This window comes from Babylonia areolata, chromosome 21 (assembly GCF_041734735.1).
Source record: "Babylonia areolata isolate BAREFJ2019XMU chromosome 21, ASM4173473v1, whole genome shotgun sequence".
Classification (NCBI taxonomy): Eukaryota; Metazoa; Mollusca; class Gastropoda; order Neogastropoda; family Buccinidae; genus Babylonia; species Babylonia areolata.
Window position 1 is genome coordinate 47,984,284 of NC_134896.1, and position 27,783 is coordinate 48,012,066.

The window sequence follows — 27,783 nt, forward strand, 5'->3', positions numbered from 1 at the left end:
ACTGACTTTTTTCCGGTGTTCAGTTTTGTAGTGACAGAAAGTATCAACAGCGGCGTCAGTCTAGATCTAGGCCTACAGAAAGGCGTGTTTGGGACTGGCGTCAGAACTGTTTACGGACATAAAGTTATTCTAACAGATGTACTTAATGCTGTCCTTGTTTGCCACAAAACAAAAAAGTCAATTTATCGAGTAGATGAATGGGGACAAAATGGATATTGTATTAGATAGGTTCATTGACTTAGGCATAAGGAGAAAAAAAGAAATGAAATAACAATGATGATAATAGTAACAATGAAGATAATGATGATGATAATAAAAAAGGTACATAAATGAATAAATAAAAGAAAAATTAGAATGCAAAAAGAATATGAAAAAAAAGAATGTGTATAACTTTGACAAAGAATATGAGAACATATCGTCCTTTGTTATTGCAAATGGATTTTTTCAATCGACTCCCGTGGTTTGAAACCCCATAGCTCTGAGTCATGCCAAATGAGAGTTAACAACCTGAGCATCAAATAGCTTGAAAACAGTTTAAGAGAAAATATCCAAGTTTCCTTAAAGTTTTAAAAATCTCGTGGGCAGTTTTCTTTGCACGAATGATAGTTCAAGTTCGGAAGTAACTTCAAAACTAAGTTTCGTTGAAAATGGGACACTCAAGACGAGTTAAGTATTATAAAGTTAGCAATTTCTAAACAGTCTTGACCAGAAGCAATGTCCTTTCTTTCTCAAGTAATCAGGAGAGAGAGAGGGGGAGAGAGAGAGAGAGGAACTCGTTGACTTCAGACATTTTTTTTTATTATTATTATTGCCATGTGCCTCACGGACACTTGATAATAATTATGTCTTGATTCCGAATAAATCTTCCTTCCTTTCTTCCTTCCCTCCATATTTTTTTCTGTCTTTATTTCCCACCTTCGTTTTAATTAAAAATGGGATCCGCTGTTGCAGGACAAAAATCAAAGGTACTGCATACTGTATGCCGACAGTAAAGAGTTCGGTCCAGTGGCTGTCTGTGGGTACACGATCTCAACGCCCATTATCTTCTCCCTTTTCTACCCCATGTACATGACTGTGTCCTACATCTACAAGATCACCTTCTACAACAAATACGGGTCAGTAATGGTTTGTGTCTAACTACCAAACAAAATCGCCTTCTGTGAGTAATGGCTGTAAGGAATAACACGATATGCGGATGCTTTCATTTAGAAAAAAAAAAGGATCATATCCGGTTTCACCCACTGTGACTTGAAGGCCTGGTATGAGAGCAGTTTCAGACGTTTGGATACAGGAGGAACGTTTATAACGACCCATCATCATCTGTGTGAACAGTACAGGCTGCCACACGTTGCAGTAGGAACGTGCGGACTGATTTTTTTAAAAGTATGTTCATATTGGCACGACCGATACCGCAATACAAAATACTTCTTGCTTCCATGTTCATTTTCACTAACAAGAGCGCCCAGTCTCGGTGTTGCTGGTTCTCCTTGTTAATTGTGTAGGGCCTTTGATATGTTTCTGATTTCGACAACTTGGAGACGAGTTCTTGCCACCGTTTGTAAAACAAACTAGGTATCTATCCAGTACACACACACACACAGACACACACACAGACACACACACACACACACACACACACACACACACACATATATATATATATATATATATATATATATATAATATGTTTGTGTGTGTATGTAGTATGTATGTATGTATGTATATACGTGAATGAACAGATATAGACAATCAGTAGATGAGTAAATAAACAAGTGAATAAATATATGAATAAAACAAACTTTGAAGAGTGAAGAAGGGTGGATAAATGAATAATCATCAAATAAATAGAACAGACGTTGGAGAATGAAGAAAGAAAGTTTAACGAACGAACCGATGATTATCGATCTGCAGGTACATTCAAGAGACCGCCTTGGAATTCATCCTCACAGTCATCTTTGACGCATTAGCGTGGATCTTCATGTTCGTCAGTGCCTGCTTGGTCAGCGCAGGCTTCAACGACATGTGCTGGAACCTCTTCTTTACTATTAAGGAGTGAGGGCAGAAAGGGTTGAAAGATGAGAGACGAAAAGGGTTAAAACCTTCGAGAGATCGGAGGAGAAAAGGTTAACCTCACTTAGAGATGTGAAGGGAGAATCAGTTGGTACCTCTTTGTGCTCCTTTGAGAGGAATGGGGGAAGGGCGGGGGGGTTAATGTTGTTGTAGTACCTCTCAGACACCATTGAGAGGTGATGGAAGAAAGGATTGATACTGAATACTTTGGCATCACTGAAAGGTGAGGAAGGAAAGGGCTGATGATGTGCTGGAACCTCTTTTGTTCCAAGAAGCTGGTGAATAGAAAGGGTTAGCGTTTTGCTGGGAACTCTTTTGATACCGTTGAAATAATGAGAGGATAAAGGATTAATGTTGTGTCTCTGGGTTCATGGAGATCGTAAGGGGCTCATGGGTTAATTTGGACAGGAACATCCCTCTCTCTCTCTCTCTCTCTCTCTCTCTCTCTTTCTCTTTCTCTCTCTCTCTCTCTCTCGCTCGCTCACTCCCACATCTCCCCTTCTCTCTCTCTGATCCACACACACACACACACACACACACACACACACACACACACACACACACATCGAGAGCTTTAGGGTGGGTTGAGACGATGGACATTCTTCCAGCACTACTGGTTCAAGATTGTAATTGTAAAATAAGCATTTATCTCGATGTGGACACTTTGAGATTTAATATCAGTGTGCACCGGTGTGTGTATGTGTTGTTTGTTTGTTTGTTTTTTTGTTTTTGGGTTTTTTTTTGTTTTTTACTACAGATGCAGTGACGGTCGTCTGGTACATGACGTGTTCGGTTCTAACTATGACTTTTATCAACATCTAAAAATATCAGAAGTGAGTCGTACTTGTTTGAATGTCCATCCCTTCCACCCGCCTCTCCTCCCTGTCTGTCTATCTGTCTGTCTGTCTGTTTCTCTCACTGTGTCGCTTTCCCTCCCTCCCACTCTCTCTCTCTCTCTCTCTCTCTCTCTCTCTCTCTCTCTCTCTCTCTCTCTCTCTTTTCTTCTCTTCTCTTCCCTTCCCTCACTCCCCTCTTTCCATCTCTCTCTCCCTCTCCCTCTCTCTTCTCTTCTCTTCCCCTCCCTCACTACCCTCTTTCCATCTCTCTCCCTCTCTCTCTCTCTCTCTATCTATCTATCTATCTATCTATCTATCTATCTATCTCTCCTCTTCTTTTCTCTTCCCCTCCCTCACTCCCCCTCTTTCCATCTCTCTCTCTTTCTGTCTCTCTTCTCTTCTCTTCTCTTCCCCTTCCTCACTCCCCCTCTTTCCATCGCCCCCCCCCCCCCTCTCTCTCTCTCTCTCCTATCGCACTTCGTGTGAGACTGCCAAAGAAATCACACAAAGTGTTATATGATTTGGACATAAGAGGCAAAAATTATGGCGTCAAAATGTATTGAATAAGTGCATAAAATTGGATTTGGATACGCATGGTTAAACCAAGGGGGAATATGGATTTGTAGGCACACTTCCTTCGAGACTGACGGACTGCCGTGGGCAAGAATGGTCATCTCATATTCAAGATAGTGCTTTGTTTCATTTATAGACAAGTTAATTTGACACATTCTGGTCCTATTTATTCATCTATTAGTATGAGCATGGATAAACATCTAAAATTCAGTATGGCAAGGTTTTGATTTGAAATTTCTTACCTGTTAATACATCATTTTTCGCTGTAGACAACAACACATTAATGACCATCTTTGTCCTTAGTGTAAAAGTGCAAAAGAGAGTGAAGTCTGGTTTGTATTTTACTGTCTTGTCTTAAACGAATTTATAAATCAATCAATTCATTAAAATTGTTCAAGCAAGCCTTCCTGTTCAGATTGGCTATGTTCATATACGTTATGTATGTTAATCCGTGAATAAGCAATTAGCAGTTTATTTTGTACAAAGCTTTCAAACTTTGAAATATATCTACAATACATAGTTGAGTGATTGTACACTTGTTTGGGTATAAAAAGTGCATGTTTTGTGCACTTTATTCATACCTCTGAAATGCTTGTTTCTACCCCCCCTTCCTGAGGGGCCATGGCCTGTATTGAAGAAAACATCCGTATCCGTATCCCCTCCCCCATTCACTCAGTCACGTGCATGCAAACCCACATGATGACATAAGTACAGCTCCAGCACAAACCGTCTTCCAAAAACATTCGGCACAAAAGCACACTTTGTCAGAACACGTTCGATCACTCCTTTTGTCCAATGTTGACAAAATATTAAAGCTACAGAGGCCCCTCCTCCAGTACTTGATGTCAGTCTGTGGCAGATACGTACAGCACCAGCACACACCGTTTCCGAACACTCCACACAAAAGCAAGTGGTATCGAGAGCACTTTCTCTCTTCTTTTTTTTTTCTTCTCTCTCTCTCTCTCTCTCTCCCTCTCTCTCTTGGTTTTTGGGGGTTTTTTGTTTTGTTTTTCTTTCCATCTTGTGGTTTACATTTTTTGATGTAGTGCCACATGAGGTCATCTTGTTAATGATTCTATACCACATTATTGCACATTCATTCTGGTGTGGTTTACAAATATGGGTTTTTTTCTTTCGCTGTTGGACGCGAAAGGACAAAACCAAACCAAGACAAACGTAAAGTAACACAAATATCCAATGACACAGACACACACATACATATATGCACGCAAGCTCGAGTAGCACGTCTGTGCATGAGAAAAAAGATTATTAGCACAAATAAAAGAAGTGGATGTTTTATTTTATTTTATTTTTTTACGAAGAAAAGAAAATATACCTTACGTACTATTATATTTTGTGTTCAGCTGTATGCGGGAATATTAGAGATTCAAGTAAGATAGTTCTTAGCCATGGTTGAGCTTTTTTTTCTTTTCTTTTTTAATTATGTTGCTCTATTTTGTCCAACGGTGAAACTAAACAGCCCTTTCACTGCCAAATTTACCTTTATGCAACAGCTAGGTAGAGGACCCATGTCACTGAAAGGTGACCAGATCATGGGACTGTTACCCATGAACCTACCGCTCTTTATGTTCGGTGGCAGGAAAGGCCATATTTTCTACACATCACAAAGGGGAATCCCCAGCTATTCTTAGACACCTTATTTTCTGTGTTTATAGCACAAGGGAATCTTGTACTCTAAATCGACTGGCGGTGAAAGGGAAAACATAATAACAATAATAAAAAAATAATTAAAAAAGAAAAAAAGACACGGGTGTCCAGTACTTGTGTCTGTCCTTGGCTGTCCCCCTAGGTGGCCCACTGGCTGTCGTGGCTGCTGTGGCTGCTGCAGATCGTGACGGGCTTAGTGGCGCTGTGGCGCTCCAGCATTCTGCCGCAGACCCACATCTACCGCACCATCTGTGACATGATGCCATGCCAGCCCCAGTGCAAATGCTCCTGCAGGTTCAAGTTCAAGGAGCACGACCCCCAGAACCCCGCCGGCCCTGGCCCTGGCCCTGCCCCTGGCCCTGGCCCTGCCCCTGCTCCTGCCGCTGCCCCTGCCGCTGCCGTGCCCCCCTCGCCTCGCAAACCTGCCGGTGCCGTCACTACCACCAACGTGTGATTGGATGAGCTGGTACAGCTGCTAGTGTTGGTACTCTCCGCCCACGTGCAAAAATGTTAAGAGACATGGTTGTGAGCTTTTTTTTTTTTTTTTTTTTTTTTTTTTTTTTTTTTTTTTATAAGTGTTTACAAATACAGTGACTGGTATATTAATTATACTGATACATCTTGGAGAAGTATGAAATACAACGAACGAGAGTATATGTACATTTCTATGTGTATATACCTACTGACAAATAAAAGTGACTAGTATATTATTCATATCTTAGTTTGATAAATGTGAACTGACATTAACGAGGGTATAGGTGCAGCTTACAAACTTAGAAACAAACAAGATTGACCAGAATGCATGAACTTCCCACAGACAGAATAAGGAGAGAATAGAAATGTTCAAGTAAAACAGAAATGTGAAATAACTTGCACTGCTTGACTGTAAAACTGTGCTTGTAATTTTCGGAAACAGATAACAAACCAGAAAACTGAATAGATCAGGAAAAGCAGTTGTGTGCAGATTTAAGCTTCAACATAATAATATGTAAGGAAGTAATGAAAGGAATTAAATCAGAATATACAAATTACACAGTACCATGCAAGAAAGTGAAAGGAATTAGATCAGAATATACAAATTACACAGCACCATGCAAGAAAGTGAAAGGAATTAGATCAGAATATACAAATTACACAGCAACACCAACTGCACAAAAAATACAGATTTTGAAATTAAAACTTTGAAATATGAAACGATAAGGTAAACGAAGCGAAAATAATTACTTGCATTTACAGTCATACGTATTCACACACACTCGCGCGCGCAAACACACGTGCCCGCGTGTGCACTCACACTGTTGAACATGTTATTTCCCATTTATCTGTGCTACAGACTAGACCTACTTATCCATGCATTGATATTTATTCAGTTACTTAACAGTTTACTTACTTACCTACCTTATAACTTGTTTACTTTTTTGATATAGTGCTTGCATTGTTTTTTGTAATTGATTATGAGCCAGTATAAGTAATATGCAGAATAGTCAGCCAGCGTTCAAAATTCTGTGAAATAAAGAAAAAGAAGAAAACAATGTGTAATGGATCAACTGGACGTGACACACAAGCCAATAACTCTCTCTCTCTTCCTCTCTCTCTCCCTCTGTGTGTGTGTGTGTGTGTGTGTGCTGTTAGTTAAATGCATTCAGTACTGGTTAAAGTTAACACTGATGTATGAATACAGATTTCCTCACACGACATACTAAATGTTAGAATTGGATAACAGGACAGGAAAAACTCGGTTTCACGTGTTAGAAAATAAAGCTGCGTGCAACTGGATCAGTCAGGGTATTGGAGATGCGAATGCTTTAATTCGTTAGTTTCGTGAAAAACTGGTCGATTGTTGATAGCAAACTTGGAATTCCCATGCCTTAAACAGTGAAAGATAATATCTGGCTCATGTTAATAACATATATATTGAAAAAAAAGAAATCCAAACACAAATCAAACGCCGTATGAAAACTATTCCTCTCTAACCACATGCTGGATTTCAGAAGGAATTCAAAGCTTGTTCCAAAGCACGAGGGCATGGCATTCAAACGAACTGCACCCAGCATATTTTATACCTATAAGCATCGGTAGTGTGCAACAGCACTGACGTTAAACGCTGAATTGTCGCCAGTATCTTCGTAAACGCCCAAGTCTGTGGTTTCTTAGTAAACGCCAAATTGTCGCTGTTTCTTTTGCTGTGTGTTGATGGTGTTGAAGACGAAATAAAGTCAAGAAAGAATAAGAAATAAAGCTTTTAAGAAGCGGGGAACGAAAGAAGAAAAAAAGTAATGAAATAAAAAATCAAGGAAGTAAGAACAGAAAGATAAAACAAGAGGCAAAGGCTTCAAGACTAACTTGTGCTTTGTGCTTTATCCAGTAAAGGAATCACGAGGGAAAAAACACACGAGCAAACAGGTTAAAAAAATCGTCAAAAAGTGTTCTGTATTGAATATCATATATGAAATAAGCTTGGGAGAAAAAAAAGAAAGAAAGAAGAAGAAGGGGGGGAAAAAAAAGGCATACGAGCGTGATCGAACCATGCATGTTTGGCTCCGAAGCAAGCAGACTAATCCCCACTGCTGTGGCGCATCTGACGTCATTCAACAAAATTTAGTATTCGAAGCAAAGTTGATGATTTCTTCTTCCTGCGATGAATAGACGGGATTGTACTGCACGTAAAAACGCCGTTTAAGTCATGTTGTTTGTGTGTTTCATTATCACTCGAGTATTCTTTGATTTCGGCGGCAGAGGAGACGTTGCCATCGCTTCAAGCACGTACATTGCGACACATGCATGGTAGATCTCTAGATCTACACGAACCAGTCTACAACGGGCTGAAAGAAACGATCCATTCAAATTTTCTTTTATGTTCATTCCAGTTATTTCAGTGTCAACTTTAGAATATCTACATGCAGTAAATAAGTCGGTAGTGTAGTATGTGTTCTGTCCAGAATTTGTAATTCTTTCCTTTTGATTGTGAAGAAAAACGAGGTCATGTCGTCTTACCAAACACTTCTGGCAACTCAGTGGGATGCGGTTTTTAGAATTTTCGGATTTCGGAACGAATTTCAACGAAATAATGCATGTAGAGAGAGTCTTTTTATCCCTTTCCCCCATCCTACTCTCCCATCTTTCCATGTCTCAGCCCAGTCCTACTTGCCTATCACACCCACTATCCCCAATGTACACCCTCCTACTCCCGTTACCCCCAATCTGACTTCACCCTCCACTGCTCAACCTATCCCCTGCAGTAAACCTCTAGTTGACATAATCACCTGCAGATGCTTTACACAAAAGAAAGAAAAAGATGACGTGTTTCCCTTCAAAGAATGGAGTAGAATTACTGAGTGTGATCCCATCACGCCCCCCTAACCCCCTTGTCATACTTCCTCCCCCCCCCCACACACCCCTCTCCATTTCCCCCACCTACTCATCCTCTCCCAATCTCTTATGCCCATCCTCTGTCCTGGCAGCGGGATCAAAGCATAGTGCGGCGGCTTGGCTGAAGAATGGGAGGGGGGGTGGGGGGGGGGGGTAAACTTTACGGGTTGGTAATAACATATCGAGGTCCAACAATGTATACGCGCGCGTGCGGGCGTGTGTGTGTGTGTGTGTGTGAAAATAATCAATAAAAACGAAACGATTTTTTTTTTTAATGCAACGAGCAGTAATTGACACACACAACTGATTAATTTCCTTCTTTATTACATGCATTACAAATTGTATGACATTAATTATCCGTGCTTAATCTTACAGTGGCAAAACGCTCTCTCTCTCTCTCTCTCTCTCTCTCTCTCTCTCTCTCTCTCTCTCTCTCTCTCTGTGTGTGTGTGTGCGTGTGTGTGTGTGTGTGTGTGAAAACAATCAAAAATAAAAGAATCGAAAACATGAACAACTGACGTATAACCCCACCCCTCAAAACCATTATGCCTTAAATAAATCATACAATTGATTAATATCTTTTTACCCTGTTTATATGTTGCTAATCATATTACATTATATTGCTTATTAACTATCGACGATGCTTAATCATACTCATTCAAATCTTTGTTGATTTGTCAAGTTCGCTTACTGTTATCATTAGCATTTCGTTCTAAGGATGTTACATTGTAATCTCATTTTTTCACACACACACACACACAAAGAAAAAAGAAGACACACACACACACACACACACACACACACAAGACGCATGCACACACCGCTCATACACACACATGCACACAGCGTACGTATGCAACAATTTGTAGGCTCACACACCAACACACACACACACACTGACACACACACGTAATATTATATATATATATATATATAGAGAGAGAGAGAGAGACCGCACATGCAATATTCTGCAGGCTCACACACATCAACGAAAGCCCAGCCCTCAACCGCCGAACGGACACGCTAATAACGTGGACTACAACGTTGAAGCACTTAAGAACAATAACCGTTTGTCCCTGTGAAATTTTTGTCAATGCTGCAAGAGTGACCTCTCTTCTATGCTCAATAATAACCTCCCTTGGTGTAAACATTCTTGGCGTTCAAAAAAAAGACTAAGTGCATTTCTCATCGAGAAAAGTCGAGAAAATTAACACACTTTCATCGTAGCTTTTACAAAGTTGTAAGTGGAGGAGGTTTTTTCTTAGGGCCATGGAAAAGCCATGGCCTCGATTGAAAAGTATCTGTTCGTGCAGAGAGATCGGGAGAGTTCGGTGTACGGCGCGGTTGCGAAGTATTTGGAGCAACGAGGAGACTGGAAAAAACACAACAGGGACTCGTCCCGCTTCAACCTCATGCTTGGAGACAGGAACAAGTTACCCTGGCACAAGTTTGGTGAGAAAGGACGAGTCTTGGTGTTGTGTTTGTTTGTTGTTGTTGTTTTTTGGGGAGTGGGGGTAGGGGTGGGGGGTGTTGCACGGGTTCAGTATTTTAGCATTGACTTGTGCTAAAACAGAAACAAACTACAACAAAAATTATCTCCCATCCCTTCTACTAAGTTCTAGTTCTACACACACACACACACACACACGTGCACGCATGTGCACACACACATACAAACACACACACATGTACACATAAATATATATATATATAATACGTATATATATGTGTGTGTGTGCACGTGTACATGTGTGTGTTTGTGTGTAGAACTGGACCTCAGTAGAAGGGATCAGATATATATATATATATATATATATATATATAAGTGTGTGTGTGTGTGTGATATGTTTTGGCAATATACACACAATGTATGTAGGCTCACACACACACACACACACACACACACACATTGATTTATGTATATGTGTGTACATATGCCTGCATACATGTGTACATGTGTGTGTGTGTGTGTGTGTTGAAAAAAGTGAATAATCATGCACATTTTATTGTTGTTATTTGTACAGGACAAATTCCAGGACTGACTCAGGTTGTGAATTATTACCGTGGATCAGAAATACTGTGTCGCAAGACTGCCATGACAAGGTAAAACCCACAGTCCACATCCATTTAAACACCTATAATAGCGTAAATCTGTCTAAGCTTTGTCCATTGACAAATAACAGGCATTTGTGAAAAAACATGTGTTTCTTTCTTTCTTTTTTTAAGTTGAATGATTATATATGGTCTTCAGTATTCTTTAATATTTGGAGTTAAATTTTCCAGAGGTCACACTTGAAAAAATATGTGGTATGTGTCTGTTTACCATATAAGTCAAGTGCAGTCAATTCAACTTTATTATCTCCAATTAAGAAATTCACATGTAGTCTTGTTACTCAAGCCCACAATACAAACATAAAAATATGCATTCTAAAAGACATGTATGTGCATTCACACGCTTACACACTTGTACAATATATTAAACAGATGATGATAAGTCATTATAGAAATTTATACCAAGCTGTAAAACAACACAACAAAAGTTAAGATTAAGCATATAAGGCAGAAAAACAACAAATTACAACATAGAATTAACACTTTTACAGTGAACTAACAAAACATCTCAAATGATAAACAAAAAACAACAACAAAAAACAAAAAAAAAAAAAAAATGTCAGTCCCAAAGGAAAGTTAACGTCTTGTTAACATTTCCAACTTAAGTAAGAAATACCTTTCTCATCCTTACTCTTTCTCTCTATCTCTCTGTCTACCCCTACCCCCAACCCCCCTTTTTTTCTTATATTAGTTTTGGGTGAGTTCAGTTCATTAATAAGAATGTTATGAATGTTAGTCGTAATTTAGTATTTACTTTCACATTGATGGAAAAAAGAAATATTCCACTTGATAAAGTCTTGGATTATTGTTGCAGGAAGATGAAAAATATTCCATGAAATGAATTCATTAATAAAAGACAAATCTGGAAATATCTATACTACCAATATGTATTGATAATAATAATATGAAAAGGAACAAGTAAGTAAAGCAATAACGTGAGTGTTTGTTCATTGATCTATGTCTTTTAAATATAAGTGGAATGAACGTGTGTGTGTGATTGTGTGTGTGTGTGTGTGTGTGTGTGTGTGTGTGTGTGCATGAGAACTCTTGATACTAACTCTTAAGACACATGTTCTTGATCACATTAAACTACATTGGCATTTCCTAAGAATCAGAATAAACCTGTTACTTCAGCAAAAAATAAACAGCTCTCTCTCTCTCTCTCTCTCTCTCTCTCTCTCTCTCTCTCTCTCTCTCTCTCTCTCTCTCTCTCTTTTCTCTCCCTCTCCCCCCTCTCTCTCCCCCCTCTCTCTCTGTCTCTGTCTCTCTCGCTCTCTGTCTCTGTCTCTCTCTCCCCCTCTCTCTCTCACTCTCTCTCTCTCCCCCCTTTCTCTCTCTCTCTCTGTCTCTGCCTCTCTCTCTCTCTTTCACTTTCTCATTCTCTGTCACTCTCTCTGTCTCTCTTTGTCTCTGTCTTTCTCTCTCTCTCTCTGTCTCTCTCTCTGTGTTACTCTCTCTGTGTCACTGTCTCTGTGTCTCTGTTTCTCTCTCTCTCTCTCTCTCTCTCTCTCTGTGTCCCTCTCTCTATCTCTCTCTCTCCATCACTCTCTCTCTCTCCATCACTCTCTCTGTCACTCTCCCCCCCCCCCTCTCTCTCTCCCCCTGCCCTCCCCGTCTTCTCCCTGGTCATCTCCTCCCCACCCATATATACACCAAGACACATGCATACATGCAAACATTCAGGCACATGCGCATGCACACATCAAAACAGGGCATGATATGATTACAGATCATTACGATGAAATATAAAATTCACACACACACACACACACACACACACACACACACACACACACACACACACACACACACACACCTGCATGCATATTTTCGGCCCCATCAAACCAAACACACCGGCATACATATAAACTGGCAAAAACTGACACTCCATATAACCCAGCCTGGCCCCTTAGAATTCATGCTTGTTCATCTGTTCCACTGACCTTGGTAGAAAGCTGTACTTCCTCCATGCCATTTTACACCAAATAGATTGGTACCACCTGTCAGATGGGAGGGCCTTATAGTATCCAGCAAGGACATGACTCTCTTTACTTGCAGTCATTCTTGCTTTTTGCATCATTCGTCCTTCTGACATTTTGCTCAAACACACTACCTATCACCCACAATCTGACCACTTACATTCACAATTCTGTACAGAACTCCCTTGCATTTCACACTCAATCCACCATACCAAGAAATGAATGAAAATGCCAGCTGCAGCCCCGAACAGGTTCAATGCGACAGCAGTGAAAACTTTGAAGAAGTGCAGTGTTTGTTTTAGTGTGTGTTTGTGTATTTGTGTGCGTGCGTGCGTGCGTGCATGTGTGTGTGTGTGTGCATGCGTGTGTGTGTGTGTGCATGCACATGTATGTGGACAGCATACATATATGTGTATTCATGTTCATCATCATCAGTTGTCCCTCCACAGACTCTTCAAAGAGCACTGCAAGAAAACCAAACAGCCTTTGTTCCCGTGGTTGCCCACATCCTATATACTGACAGCAGCATCTCCAAACTGCGGCTCAAAAGACCTTCACCCAGTGAGACAGAGGGCCGCAGTGAACAGATCTGATGAGAGAGAAGAGCTGAGACAATGTGTGAAGTGTGACTCTTCCAAGAACTCAATCTGGATTGTGAAAAGCACTGCAGGATCAAAAGGTATATTTGTATTCTGAAGGGACAAAATGAAAAAGAATCAACAGTTCATTGGGATTGTAAACTGTCATGCTAACACTGTAATAGTAATTTGATTGCTATTTATTAGGTGTGTTTTTTTTTAAGATGGAATAGTGGCAGCAGTTGCAGTATCTGCAGTGGTAACAGTTTGACTAAAAGTGGAAACAGTTGCAGTCAATGTTGTACTTGACAGTTAATGTACATGCAAAATGCTGAGAAGTGAAAATTGTAATACTTGTAATTCATTTTATATTAACTGTTTAGAATTATATTTCAAAACAGTGCTGTCCATGTGACTCTTTAAAGTGCCACATACTGATCATATTTTTCCTCACCTCTGTACTCTGCACTGGCTCCCCATAGAGGTGAGAATTAAATACATAGTTGCGTGTCTTGTGTGTCTCAATGCTTACACTCTGCTTTTCCTCTGACTGTTACCTTCTGAAAATTCCTTGTGTCAGTACAAGAAGCAAAGTGAACACGCTTTCCTCTTTGCTCATTTCTTGAACAACCTTCCACATCATATCTGGTATCCATTCATCTGATAACATGATTGCCTTTGGCTCTTCACTAAAAACTAATCTTTACAGAACCCATGTCAAAGAACTCTTGGTTTTCTTACTTTTCCAACAATGTCCCACGCCTTCCAACTCACTTTGCATGTTTGAGGAATGAGAGAGGGGGGAATGGGGGGAGGGAGTGGGGAAGAGAGAGTGGTCATGAATGGTTTATGTCATTTGTAACTTTCCTTTCATGTAAAGTGCCCTGAGCTCTTAGAAAGAAAGGGTGCTGTACAAATTTTGTTATCATGATCATCGTTAGTAGTAGTAGTAGTAGTAGTATACATTTTAGTTTTTAAAAAAAGGAAAAAAAAAGACAATTATGGTAGGATTTATTTTCAACAAATATACTTCTGACCTTCCCACCCCCACAAAAAAACAGATGATGATAATAACTGATCATAAATCACTTTTTCTTTGGCTGTAAGTACATTATGACACATAAATAAAACTCATTTGACAGCAGTAGTACTTACAGCTGAAATATATAATCAGATAAAAAAAAAGGGAGATTTATAAAAACTGGAACAAAAAGAACACACACACACACACGTCAATTTCCTGTATGCTTCTAAAATTCATTCGAAAAAGATTGTTAACAATTAGATATCAAAAGAAATAGAAAAAAAAAGCTTGCAGTAGAAATAGGGAGAAGAATTCCCTTTCATACCACTTTCTTTTTTCAAACTTAAATTCCTTGTAATAAAAGTCCATCTCTCACTTGTACAGATGTAAGAGTCAAAATTTCACGAGACAGCAACACATTTACTGGCTAGCGAATGTGTTGATCATTTACTACTTTTTGCTGGAGTTTCAGTTTCTGAAGGAAGTGTCACTGCATTCAGACAAATTCATGTACGCTTCATCACATGTGCTAGGCAGATGCCGGACAGTACCGTTGCCCAACGCGCTTAATGAGGCCTTGAGTGAATGCATATGGATTTGTGTACGTACCTGTCAGACTGAATTTCTTCCTCAGGAATTTGCCAGAGAACGACGTGTGTATATGCAAGCAGAAGATCAAATACGCACGTTAAAGATCCTATAATCCATGTCAGCGTTCAGTGGGTTATGGAAACAAGAACATACCCAGCATGCACACCCCCGAAAACGGAGGATGGCTGCCTACATGGCGGGGTAAAAACGGTCATACACGTAAAAGCCCACTCGTGTGCATACGAGTGAACGTGGGAGTTGCAGCCCACGAACGCAGAAGAAGAAGAAGAAGAAGCCAGAGAACACTTTTGTTGCCATGGTTTCTTTTTCAGTGTGCCAAGTGCATACTGCACACGGGACCTTGTTTTATCATCTCACCGTCTAATAAACTGAAGACTACTACTTTAATTATTGTATCCAAATCACTGAATGCTCAGTTTGATTTTCCGGTCAAACTTGGGAGGAAGGGTGAGGCCAGGATTCAAACCCACACCCTCACTGACATTTTATTGGCAGATAAACATCTTAACCATCCTGCTGCCTTCCACCTTGCAGGAGAAGGCATCAAGATTTCCCGAAACGTCGATGAGTTGATCAGCTATGTGGACGAACAGTCGACAGCGTTCGTCTGCCAGCAGTACATCCACCCGCCACTTCTGCTTGCAGAGAGGAGAAAGTTTGACATCAGGTATGTCTTTCGACTGCTGTCCTGTATGTACTGCTGAAGAGTATGTATGAAGCATGCAACACATAACACATAAATTGTCTGCTTTGCTGTGTGGATGAATATAAATTCATAATGCCCATTCAGTTGCTAGGGGAGAGTTTGAAGTGTGTCAAAGAAGTTGGTGATGTGTTGATAGGTAGAAATTCATCATACTTTGTGCTTGTGGTTGAATTATAATAAGTTCATAAAAAAAAAGAAATTCTAGGGTTTTTGTTGTTGGCTGTTGGAGGGATGTGGCAGAATGGTAAAGACACTCGTCTGCCAATATAGAATCTGTGAGGATTTGAGTTTAAATCCCGCTCGTGCCCATTCTACCAAGTTTGACTGGAAAATCAAACTGAGCATCTAATCATTCAGATGAGATGATAAACAGAGGTCCCATGTGTAGTATGCACTTGGCACACTGAAAAAGAACCAGTGACAACAAGAATGTTGTCCTCTGGAAAAAAAATTGTAGAAGAAATCCTCTGTGATAAGTACACAAATATTATATGCGTTTACTCAAGGCCTGACTAAGCATGTTGGGTTATGCTGCTGGTCAGGCATCTGCCTAGCAGATGTGGTGTAGCGTGCATGTATTTGTTTGAACGCTGTGACACCGCATTGAAAAAACTAAAACTGTTGTTGGTTGTTTTTGTGTGTTTCCTTGTTTTGTTTGTTTGTTTCTTTTTGTGCCATCTTCCATGCCGTCTCAGATAGTGTTCCATGGCACTTGTCCTAAGTCCTCCATACACACCAACAATGACATACTTTGCTCTTGCGTGGAGTGATGGCATAGAGGTAACACATCTGCCTTGGAAGTGAGAGAATCTGAGCACACTGGCTCGAATCACGGTACAGACACCAATATTTTCTTTCCCTCCACTAAACCTTGAGTGGTGGTCTGGACGCTAGTCATTCGTGTGAGATGATAAACCGAGGTCCGGTGTGCAGCATGCACTTAGCACACATAAAAGAACCCATGGCAACAAAAGGGTTGTCCCTGGCAAAATTCTGTAGAAAAATGCACTTTGATAGGAAAAACAAATGAAACTGCACTCAGGAAAAAATACCAAAAACTGGGTGGCGCTGTCAGTGTAGTGACACTGAATTTCACACAGAGAAATCTGTTGTGACAAAAAAGAGAAATACAATACAATATAAATACAATAGTGGTGGAGGAATACTGACCAAGCGCCCTGCAGAATGGAGACAGCCACTGCATTCTTCTTATGACCGCCCCCTTGAAACTGCCAACACCAAAGACTGTGAGATGAAATCGCCACATGCACGGGCAAGGGCTGCATGGAAGTAGAACACGGCTGCTCAGCCGAGCACAAAATCCGGCTCTTTAGTTAGCCGAGCAGCGTCTAGCGTCTTAGGTCAAAAATTTTTTAATGCCAGACTTTCCCACCGCACTCTGTACTGACCGGCACATTCGCCGCGGTATTTCTGGCCCCGCGCGCCAAACTGGGACACTGCCTTCTTTGTTTCACTCGGCCCCGCGGCCCCCGCCCCACTTTTCCCACCTTTTCACAGCATCCACACATTTCCTGCAGCGATTACAGAAAGTTGAATTATTGCTATTCCTGCATGTATTATTGGAGTGCAGTTTGATTTGATTTACACAATTTCATTATTTTATCAACATCATCGTTTCATTTTTTTTTTTTTTTTTTTTTTTAACCTTAAAAATCTTCGTCTTTCTCGTGGAATGAAGGGTAAGGCAGTGCCATAAGCCGACAGACACTCACCCCGCTCTCCATCCCCCTGCTGCTCGCACTCACCATGCTACAGTGTGTTCATTTAAACGTTTGTTGTGCTGCCAAGAAAAATCGCACAACTCAAAAGGTAAGCTGATCTGCATGCAGGCATGCTATATATTCTGTGTGTATTTACGATGTTACTGTTCTAAACGCCTGTTTTCTTAGAGAGGGATTTAAACTTAACGATTTTTGCGATCATGTTTCTGCTTATCCTTCTCTTCTCTTTCTTCATTTATGTTTCAGCCGTTGCCGCAACAACCGCTATGTAAGAAAACATATTGTGTTTGGAGTCAATGGAAAGCTTATTTTGTGTTCTTTTTAGAAAACCACTTCTTTAGTCGTTATTTCCGATCCATCCGAGGAGATGATGCGCGAAAAAACAAAGCAGATTTACCGCCGAACAAGCGTACAGCGAGTGCCGCTGGCGCGGCCTGTTTGTCAGCCGCGTTTATTTATATCCATGCCCTACTTCCTGGGTTCACGAACTTTCGCAGGACCAACTAAAGTGCCAGCACTGAACACCCGTGAGAAGAGAAATCAGTTTTGAGGTCCCATTGAGTGCAGCACATGAAGGATCAAAGAGTCTTTTTTTTCTTTAGTTTATGATTGATGATGATATGATAAGATGTATGTGATATGATATAATGTGATTATGATATGATATATATTACATGATATGATTATGATGTGACATGATTACACAGAGAAATTTGTTTTGACAAAAGAGTAATACAAACAAACAAACAAAAAAGGGGGGAGGGGGGCATTACATCATATGTACCTTTTGATAAAACCAATGAAACAGGGGGAATGAAATACTTCTTTTTTTTCCCCTATAGGTGCTGGGTGCTTGTGGATTTATTCTACAACGTATACCTGTATCGCGAGGGAGTGTTGAGAACAGCTTCAGACCCATACGGTGAAGACCTCGGCCATGTGACTGCTCACCTGACCAATCACAGCTTACAAAAAGAACTGTCTGACAATTTTGGACACTTTGAGGAGGGCAACGAGATGTTTTTTGATGCTTTTGACAGGTTGGTTCTTGGTTGCTTTCGATACCTTTGACAATCTGATGTCATGCTCTGTGGAAAGAACTTACAGTTGAAGTTTCTCAAGGGTTGACTTTTTGTCCATCATGATTTTGTGTGTCTGTCTTGACGGAAGGTGGTAATAGAATTGTGTGTGGTATGTGTGTGCTTGTAATGTGTGTGTGTCTTTGTGCTTGCATGTGTGTGTGTGTGTGTGTGTGTGTGGTCATAAGCATTCAGGCAAAGTTTGTGGGGGTGGGGGTGGGGGGGTTGTTATTGTTGTGTGTGTTTGTGAAGCCTGTGGTATACACACTGCATCACACTGTGATACTGTGCTGTCATGTAGGCTCTGTCAGCAGACTCAGTTCAGTTCCAGTTTCAAGGAGGTGTCAAAAAGCATGAGGACTCATCCATATATGGTACACCACATCTGCTGAAAATAAAATAAAGGTGGATGCCTGATTTTTGCACAAACCCAACACACTGGTCATGCCTTGAGACCCTACTCTAGGTTTGTGTAAAACATTTTTTTGTATTTTGTATTTCTTTTTATCACAGCAGATTTCTCTGTGTGAAATCCGGGCTGCTCTCCCCAGGGAGAGCGCATCACTACACTACAGCGCCACCCATTTTTTTGTATTTTGTCCTGCGTGCACTTTTTTTTTTTTTTTCCTATCGAAGTGGATTTCTCTACAGATTTTTGCCAGGAACAACCCTTTTGTTGCCATGGGTTCTTTTACGTGCGCTAAGTGCATGTTGCACACGGGACCTCGGTTTATCGTCTCATCCAAATGACTAGCGTCCAGACTACCACTCAAGGTCTTGTGGAGGGGGAGAAAATATTGGTGGCTAAGCCGTGATTCGAACTAGCGCGCTCAGATTCTCCCGCTTCCTAGGCGGACGCATTACCTCTAGACCATCACTCCACACAAACATTAACATAAAAGAATGATAAAATAAATAAATAAAACAGTACAGTATTGGAGAATCAGACCCTTGCATCAGCTCCATGTTGAGAGATGTATATGTTTCTAATAGCTGGCCAGACGACATTGCCTGGAAATCTCTCTTCTTTTCCTTTTTTTATTATTTAGAAAAAAAAATTTTTTAGCACAAAGGTTCACAGAAAATGAGTTCTTTATGGAAGAGATTCACCTTCCCTACCACCTCACTTAAAAAAAGTAAGAGGAGTAATTTTGATTATTGTAATTCTTCTTCTTCTTCTTCTTACTGTTCTTGTTTACTAAACAAAAATAATGGAAGGAAAAGAAAAATTGTACCCACAGCATCAGTATCCCCATCACGAGCAGTAAGTATAGTGATCAACATGAATGCAGTGATAGCAGAACACTTGTTTACTCTTTTTGTTTGTTTGTTTTCCGGTCTTCAGGTATTTGACAAGTTGCTATGGCGTCAGTCTGGAGTCCAAGATTCTGCCGCAGATCCGGACCATCACACGCACCTGTTTTTTGATCGTTCAGGATGTGAGTCCATACCTGTCAGCCACAGGTGTATCTAGAGAATGTATTCTTTTTAATTTTATTGTTGCTGTTGTTGTTGTTGTTGTTGTTGTTGACATAATCAAGTAAAAAAAACAAACACTTTTTAAAATGTTATTTATCATTTCTGTCACATCTGCCGCACAGTTTCAATGGACTTATTCTCACGCTGCATATCCCCAGTTACAACATAAACAGCCATAACTAGGCCTGTCTTCTGCAGTCTCAGTACCAGCACTTAACTCACTCAGTACAGCCAGTCCTCTCTTCTCCTCTACACAGACCCCTCAGATGTCCAGTGGGTGTCTGAATGACCCAACCTTTAGCTTCCATCGTCAGAATTGTGGTATTCTTTGTCAACATTCACCTCTTCAGTATAAGAGCCTTCCGCTTGCAATATTTTGATGATGGTGATTGGGGTGAAATGCTGTTAACGTCGTCTCTTTCGCCGTTCGTATGGAGAGAGTTAATCTACAGGGAACTATGAATGTTTAGTCACCATGGAATCCCTTGCCAGAGGAAATCCAAACAGACAGACAGGCAGGCAGAGAGACAGATACATAGATCTGTTAACGGAAAATATAGAAAAGTCAAGATCCCAACATGCATGTCATGGGTATGAGTAGCAATGCAAGTCCTTGAACACACACACACACACACACACACACACACACAAAACCAAACACACACACACACACACCCCCACACACACACACACACACACATGCCCACACATGCCCACACACACACACACACACACTTGCACATGCCCACACACATACACATGAACTCAATGGATAGTTATTTTGCAGTGATTACTGTTTCAGCATGTACAGACGGTGGGAGCAGGGCACTGGAGCTTTCAGCTGTTCGGGTTAGATTTCATGGTGGACGAACACTTCCGTGTGTGGTTACTGGAGGTCAACGGAGCTCCAGCCTGTGCAAGGTATGGTACCTCAACAGTGACAGGTGATTCATATTGAACAGGCAGGACTGAATGATGATGACAGTAAACCTCAGTAATGACAGGTGACTAATATTGAACAGGTAGGACTGAATGATGACAGGAAACATCAATGTCAGGTGATTCATATTGAACAGGTAGGACTGAATGATGATGACAGTAAACCTCAAGAGTGACATTTGATATTTATTGGACAGGTAGGAATGAATGATGACGACAGTAAACCTCAACAATGACAGGTGATTGATATTGAACAGGTAGGACTGAATGATGACGACAGTAAACCTCAACAATGACAGGTGATTGATATTGAACAGGTAGGACTGAATGACGACAGTAAACCTCAACAATGACAGGTGATTGATATTGAACAGGTAGGACTGAATGATGACGACAGTAAATCTCAATAATGACAGGTGATTGATATTGAACAGGTAGGACTGAATGATGATGACAGTAAACCTCAACAATGACAGGTGATTGATATTGAACAGGCACGACTGAATGATGATAACAGTAAATCTCAATAATGACAGGTGATTGATATTGAACAGGTAGGACTGAATGATGGCGACAGTAACCTCAATAATGACAGGTGATTCATATTCAACAGGTAGGACTGAATGATGATGACGGTAAACCTCAAGAGTGACAGGTGATTGATATTGAACAGGTAGGAATGAATGATGATGACAGTAAACCTCAACAATGACAGGTGATTGATATTGAACAGGTAGGACTGAATGATGACGACAATAAACCTCAACAATGACAGGTGATTGATATTGAGCAGTTAGGACTGAATGATGACGACAGTAACTTCAGTGTCATGTGATTGATATTGAACAGGTAGGACTGAATGATGACGACAATAAACCTCAACAATGACAGGTGATTGATATTGAGCAGGTAGGACTGAATGATGACGACAATAAACCTCAACAATGACAGGTGATTGATATTGAACAGGTAGGACTGAATGATGGCGACAGTAACCTCAGTAATGACAGGTGATTCATATTGAACAGGCACGACTGAATGATGATGACAGTAAATCTCAATAATGACAGGTGATTAATATTGAACAGGAAGGACTGAATGATGGCGACAGTAACCTCAGTAATGACAGGTGATTGATATTGAACAGGTAGGACTGAATGATGATGACAGTAAATCTCAATAATGACAGGTGATTGATATTGAACAGGTAGGACTGAATGATGGCGACAGTAACCTCAATAATGACAGGTGATTCATATTCAACAGGTAGGACTGAATGATTATGACGGTAAACCTCAAGAGTGACAGGTGATTGATATTGAACAGGTAGGAATGAATGATGACGACAGTAAACCTCAACAATGACAGGTGATTGATACTGCACAGGTAGGACTGAATGATGACGACAATAAACCTCAACAATGACAGGTGATTGATATTGAGCAGTTAGGACTGAATGATGACGACAGTAACTTCAGTGTCATGTGATTGATATTGAACAGGTAGGACTGAATGATGACGACAATAAACCTCAACAATGACAGGTGATTGATATTGAGCAGGTAGGACTGAATGATGACGACAATAAACCTCAACAATGACAGGTGATTGATATTGAACAGGTAGGACTGAATGATGACGACAGTAAACCTCAACAATGACAGGTGATTGATATTGAACAGGTAGGACTGAATGATGATGACAGTAAATCTCAATAATGACAGGTGATTGATATTGAACAGGCACGACTGAATGATGATGACAGTAAATCTCAATAATGACTGGTGATTGATATTGAACAGGTAGGACTGAATGATGGCGACAATAAACCTCAACAATGACAGGTGATTGATATTGAACAGGTAGGACTGAATGATGACGACAATAAACCTCAACAATGACAGGTGATTGATATTGAGCAGTTAGGGCTGAATGATGGCGACAGTAACCTCAGTAATGACAGGTGATTCATATTGAACAGGCACGACTGAATGATGATGACAGTAAATCTCAATAATGACAGGTGATTAATATTGAACAGGAAGGACTGAATGATGGCGACAGTAACCTCAGTAATGACAGGTGATTGATATTGAACAGGTAGGACTGAATGATGATGACAGTAAATCTCAATAATGACAGGTGATTAATATTGAACAGGTAGGACTGAATGATGGCGACAGTAACCTCAGTAATGACAGGTGATTCATATTGAACAGGTAGGACTGAATGATGACGACAGTAAACCTCAACAATGACAGGTGATTCATATTGAACAGGTAGGACTGAATGATGACGACAATAAACCTCAACAATGACAGGTGATTGATATTGAGCAGTTAGGACTGAATGATGGCGACAGTAACCTCAGTAATGACAGGTGATTCATATTGAACAGGCACGACTGAATGATGATGACAGTAAATCTCAATAATGACAGGTGATTAATATTGAACAGGTAGGACTGAATGATGGCGACAGTAACCTCAATAATGACAGGTGATTGATATTGAACAGGTAGGACTGAATGATGATGACAGTAAATCTCAATAATGACAGGTGATTGATATTGAACAGGCACGACTGAATGATGATGACAGTAAATCTCAATAATGACTGGTGATTAATATTGAACAGGTAGGACTGAATGATGGCGACAATAAACCTCAACAATGACAGGTGATTGATATTGAACAGGTAGGACTGAATGATGACGACAATAAACCTCAACAATGACAGGTGATTGATATTGAGCAGTTAGGGCTGAATGATGGCGACAGTAACCTCAGTAATGACAGGTGATTGATATTGAACAGGTAGGACTGAATGATGATGACAGTAAATCTCAATAATGACAGGTGATTAATATTGAACAGGTAGGACTGAATGATGGCGACAGTAACCTCAGTAATGACAGGTGATTCATATTGAACAGGTAGGACTGAATGATGACGACAGTAAACCTCAACAATGACAGGTGATTCATATTGAACAGGTAGGACTGAATGATGACGACAATAAACCTCAACAATGACAGGTGATTGATATTGAGCAGTTAGGACTGAATGATGGCGACAGTAACCTCAGTAATGACAGGTGATTCATATTGAACAGGCACGACTGAATGATGATGACAGTAAATCTCAATAATGACAGGTGATTAATATTGAACAGGTAGGACTGAATGATGGCGACAGTAACCTCAGTAATGACAGGTGATTCATATTGAACAGGTAGGACTAAATGATGGTGACAGTAACCTCAGTAATGACAGGTGATTCATATTGAACAGGCACGACTGAATGATGATGACAGTAAATCTCAATAATGACAGGTGATTAATATTGAACAGGTAGGACTGAATGATGGCGACAGTAACCTCAATAATGACAGGTGATTAATATTGAACCGGTAGGACTGAATGATGACAACAATAAACCTCAACAATGACAGGTGATTAATATTGAACAGGTAGGACTGAATGATGGCGACAGTAACCTCAATAATGACAGGTGATTAATATTGAACCGGTAGGACTGAATGATGACGACAGTAAACCTCAATAATGACAGGTGATTAATATTGAACAGGTAGGACTGAATGATGACGACAGTAAACCTCAACAATGACAGGTGATTCATATTGAACAGGTAGGACTGAATGATGACGACAGTAAACCTCAATAATGACAGGTGATTGATATTTAATTTTTTGGGTGCCAGTTAGGTCTCAATGGTGATGGTGATGATGACTGTGGTAACGTTAGGCAGCAGTGTCAATGACTAAAATCATAATAACTAAATAATTATTTTTAAAAAAATAATTATTATGATTACAGTAGTTATAATTACAGTAACCAATAAGTCTTTAATGTTGTTGTGTGTGTGTGTGTGTGTGTGTGTGTACAGTGATGACAGTGGTGGTAGTGCCAGTGGTGATGTTGATAAATGCTTTGATGATGATGGTGTTGTCATGGACATGTATGAACTTCCTAATTCAACAAATAAAAAGACACACCATTCAGTATACTATTCACATACTGATTACTGTTGCTACAGTTGTAGGGAAGTGACATTGTTATAGATTTCCAAAAGTGTAGTAATGTAATACTAAGTCACACAATAAGTCATTCATTTACAAAACTCCCACTGGTCTTTTCGTAAAAGATCTATGACTTGTTGTTTCATATTTATGCACACACACACACACACACACACACACACACACACACACACACACACACACACACACACAACAGCACACACACACACACACACACACACACACACACACACAGGTGAGATTTGACAATACCTTCACTTAAAAATGATAGGGGGTTTGGATGTGGTGGACAGCTTCACCAGCCAAGCAACTAATAAACTATTCAGATAAAGCCATTGTACAAGTGACCTGAACTGAACTCATCAAACTTGCTGCTTTAAAAACATGGGTGTGTGTGTGTGTGTGCTGCGCGTGTGTGAGTGTGTGTCTGTGTGTGTCTGTGAATGTGTGTTTGCATGTGGTAAGTCGTTCACCGATGTATATCCATTGAAACCCTGACTTTCTCAGATTGTAAATCTGTCATCTTGTACCCGTGTTTCTTTGTTCAGCAAATTGCTGCCAGATATGGTTCGCTGCTTGGTTGAGACTGCAGTTGATCCCGCCTTCCCACCACAAGTACCTGTGAAGTACAGTGAGAATCTTTTTGAGAGGATCTGAGAATGCGATGTGCTGGGGCCAAACTCATTTCTGCACTTGCTGACAAGAGAAACAGCTAATTTGTTGGTCAGTGATTATTTATTTGACTTTTAGACAGAGGACCGGTGGCTGTTTATTCATAACCTTGCACAGTGATTCTTTGCATCATGTAATAGTATGTCACATCATTTCGCTTTTACATTATTTAGGTATGTATTTCAAAGTTGATATGTACCAGTTCCCAGTGATTGGAAAAACATTGCCATGTTGTTGTTGTGTTTTTATGCCAGGTCACATTATGTCATATCATATTTTGTCATATGTAAGGGTTTTTTTTGGAAAAGTTTTCATGTATGTTTGTTTTTTGTTGTTGTTTTTTAATCAAGCAAGTGAATCAATCTGTATGATTATGTGACTAGTTAGGGGAAGAGAATTTTCAGCAGAAATGGGAACATTTTATGTTTTTATTTTATTTTTTTGTTTTTTTTACTGGGTTTTAGTTTCATTCCTTCTGAGTTTCCGTGTGCCTTTTTTGTCTCTGCTCTCACCCCGCCCAGCCCCCCCCCCTCCCCCTCCCGCCCCCCCATCCCAACCCTACTTCCACCCCTTCTCTCTCTCTCTCTTGTCTTTTTGGGCCTTGTATAGAGATTTTAAGAAAACTGTGATAAAGAAAATAATCTTCAATGGAAGGTGTGTTTGTGTGTGTATGTGCATGTGTGTGTGTTCGTGTATGCATGTATGTGCATATATTTGTGTGTGTAATCCATATGTCTCTCTCTCTCTCTCTCTCTCTCTCTCTCTCTCTCTCTCAAACACAATCTCATTCACACCACCATTAGAGCAATTTGTGTAGAAGTCACCAGCAAAATTCTCCTCCATATCAAGGCTGCTGATGACACTGCCTGCCCTGAGGTCATGACCATTCCAACACATCAAACACAACCCCAGGAAGGTTTAGACGAAGTAGTCTCTTCAAGTCTCTTCAAGAAACAACTACAACAAAACCCAGAAAGTTGGAAGATTACCTTCCACCCCTTGAAGTAATCAGTCGTCCGCATTACCCAACGACATAAGACAATCGCGCACACCCACTACCTTTCTGTTCAGAAACTTCAAGGTGATTTCCAGATAAAATATCTGGGAGTCACACTCTCCCAGGATCGTAGATGGGGACCACAGTATCACCAGTAAGACCAACAAAGCCTCAGGTGATGTCTACCAGAACGTTGATAAATTACTGACATGGTCATGCAGGGACAGAGCTGAATAAAAAAAGTGCACCCAGATTTCTGACCGAATGTTGAAAGTTGATATTGGCTTTGCAGAGTCAAGATATGGTCTGAAATATGACTAAGTGAAGACTTAAGATTCTATAAGTATGGCTTCTGTCTTGTCGTCATTACGTTTAAGCTTGTTTTCATCGTCCACTCCTTCACAGCAACAATGTACATCTCAATCTTTTTGCAGAGGATAGCAAAAGAATTTGGGTAAGAAGCTTAAGTGAGTTGGGTGTTATCTGTAAACTCTGTGAAAATCACACTGATATTGTCTGATAATGTCGGACAGTGGCTAGGTGTACAGACTAAATAATGTTGGACCAGGAACTGAACCTTGGGGAACATCATGTTGAACAGAAAGGGATCTGAAATCAGAATGAGAACTGGAAATGAACACCCTTTGAGTGCAACTGGAGAGATAAGACTTAAACTAATCAAGATTTGTGCCAGAAATTCCAACTTTATGATGAAGATGACGGAGTAGAATATCATGATCTGTTGTGTCGAAAGCTGCAGACAGATCAAGCAGACACAGAACTGAAACATCTCTGTTGGTGCAGGACAACAATGTGTTGGATATGAGTAAGAGGGCTGTCTCTGTGCTTTGATTCTGTCTGTATGCAGACTGAAACACCTCAGTGAGGTCACTGGATGACAAATGACTGAGGAGGTGATGAAGAACGACTCTTCCGAGTAATTATGACAGAAAGGGTAAATTTGAAATAAGTCTGTAGATTTGTATGATTTCTTTGTGAAGACCATGTTTCTTGAGTTGGGGTGTGACAAGGGCAAAATCTCCACGAAAAGAATCTATAGACAAAAAGATTTTTACAATATTTGTGATAACTGGAAGAAGACATTTGAGGACAGTTTGAACAGATCAGCAAGCAGAGGATCCAGACCACAGCATCTAAGTGGGTATTGATCAAGCAGCTCACGGACTGTGTTCTCAGAGACTCCGTTAAAAGCAGTCAAGGGGACACAATTGAAAGTGTCCGAGTGAACATCAGTGGAGTCCAGTTCACTGTGAATGTATGGAATT

General features: G+C 40.3%; 2 protein-coding genes and 1 long non-coding RNA gene across 3 annotated transcripts in view; all 3 read left to right on the forward strand.

Moving 5' to 3' along the window:
• The window catches only part of LOC143296326 (uncharacterized), a 2,357-nt gene extending 324 nt beyond the window's left edge, over positions 1–2,033 (forward strand). Inside the window, exons 2-3 of the long non-coding RNA XR_013057126.1 lie at positions 952–1,115; positions 1,912–2,033. This is a non-coding gene — a long non-coding RNA (uncharacterized LOC143296326). The remainder of the gene's footprint in view (positions 1–951; positions 1,116–1,911) is intronic.
• A 216-nt stretch (positions 2,034–2,249) lies between these two features.
• Positions 2,250–5,601, forward strand: LOC143296635 (uncharacterized). Its single transcript, XM_076608665.1, has 3 exons — positions 2,250–2,293; positions 2,828–2,903; positions 5,290–5,601. Exons 1-3 carry the CDS (start codon positions 2,250–2,252, stop codon positions 5,599–5,601), a joined length of 432 nt encoding a protein of 143 aa, XP_076464780.1.
• Positions 5,602–9,664: 4,063 nt separating this feature from the next.
• Positions 9,665–26,118, forward strand: LOC143295942 (tubulin--tyrosine ligase-like). Its single transcript, XM_076607644.1, has 8 exons — positions 9,665–9,968; positions 10,541–10,619; positions 13,057–13,286; positions 15,356–15,488; positions 18,112–18,309; positions 19,694–19,787; positions 20,630–20,748; positions 25,377–26,118. The coding sequence occupies exons 1-8, from the start codon at positions 9,797–9,799 to the stop codon at positions 25,483–25,485; spliced, it is 1,134 nt and encodes a 377-aa protein (XP_076463759.1). The 5' UTR covers positions 9,665–9,796; the 3' UTR covers positions 25,486–26,118.
• Positions 26,119–27,783: the final 1,665 nt, after the last annotated feature.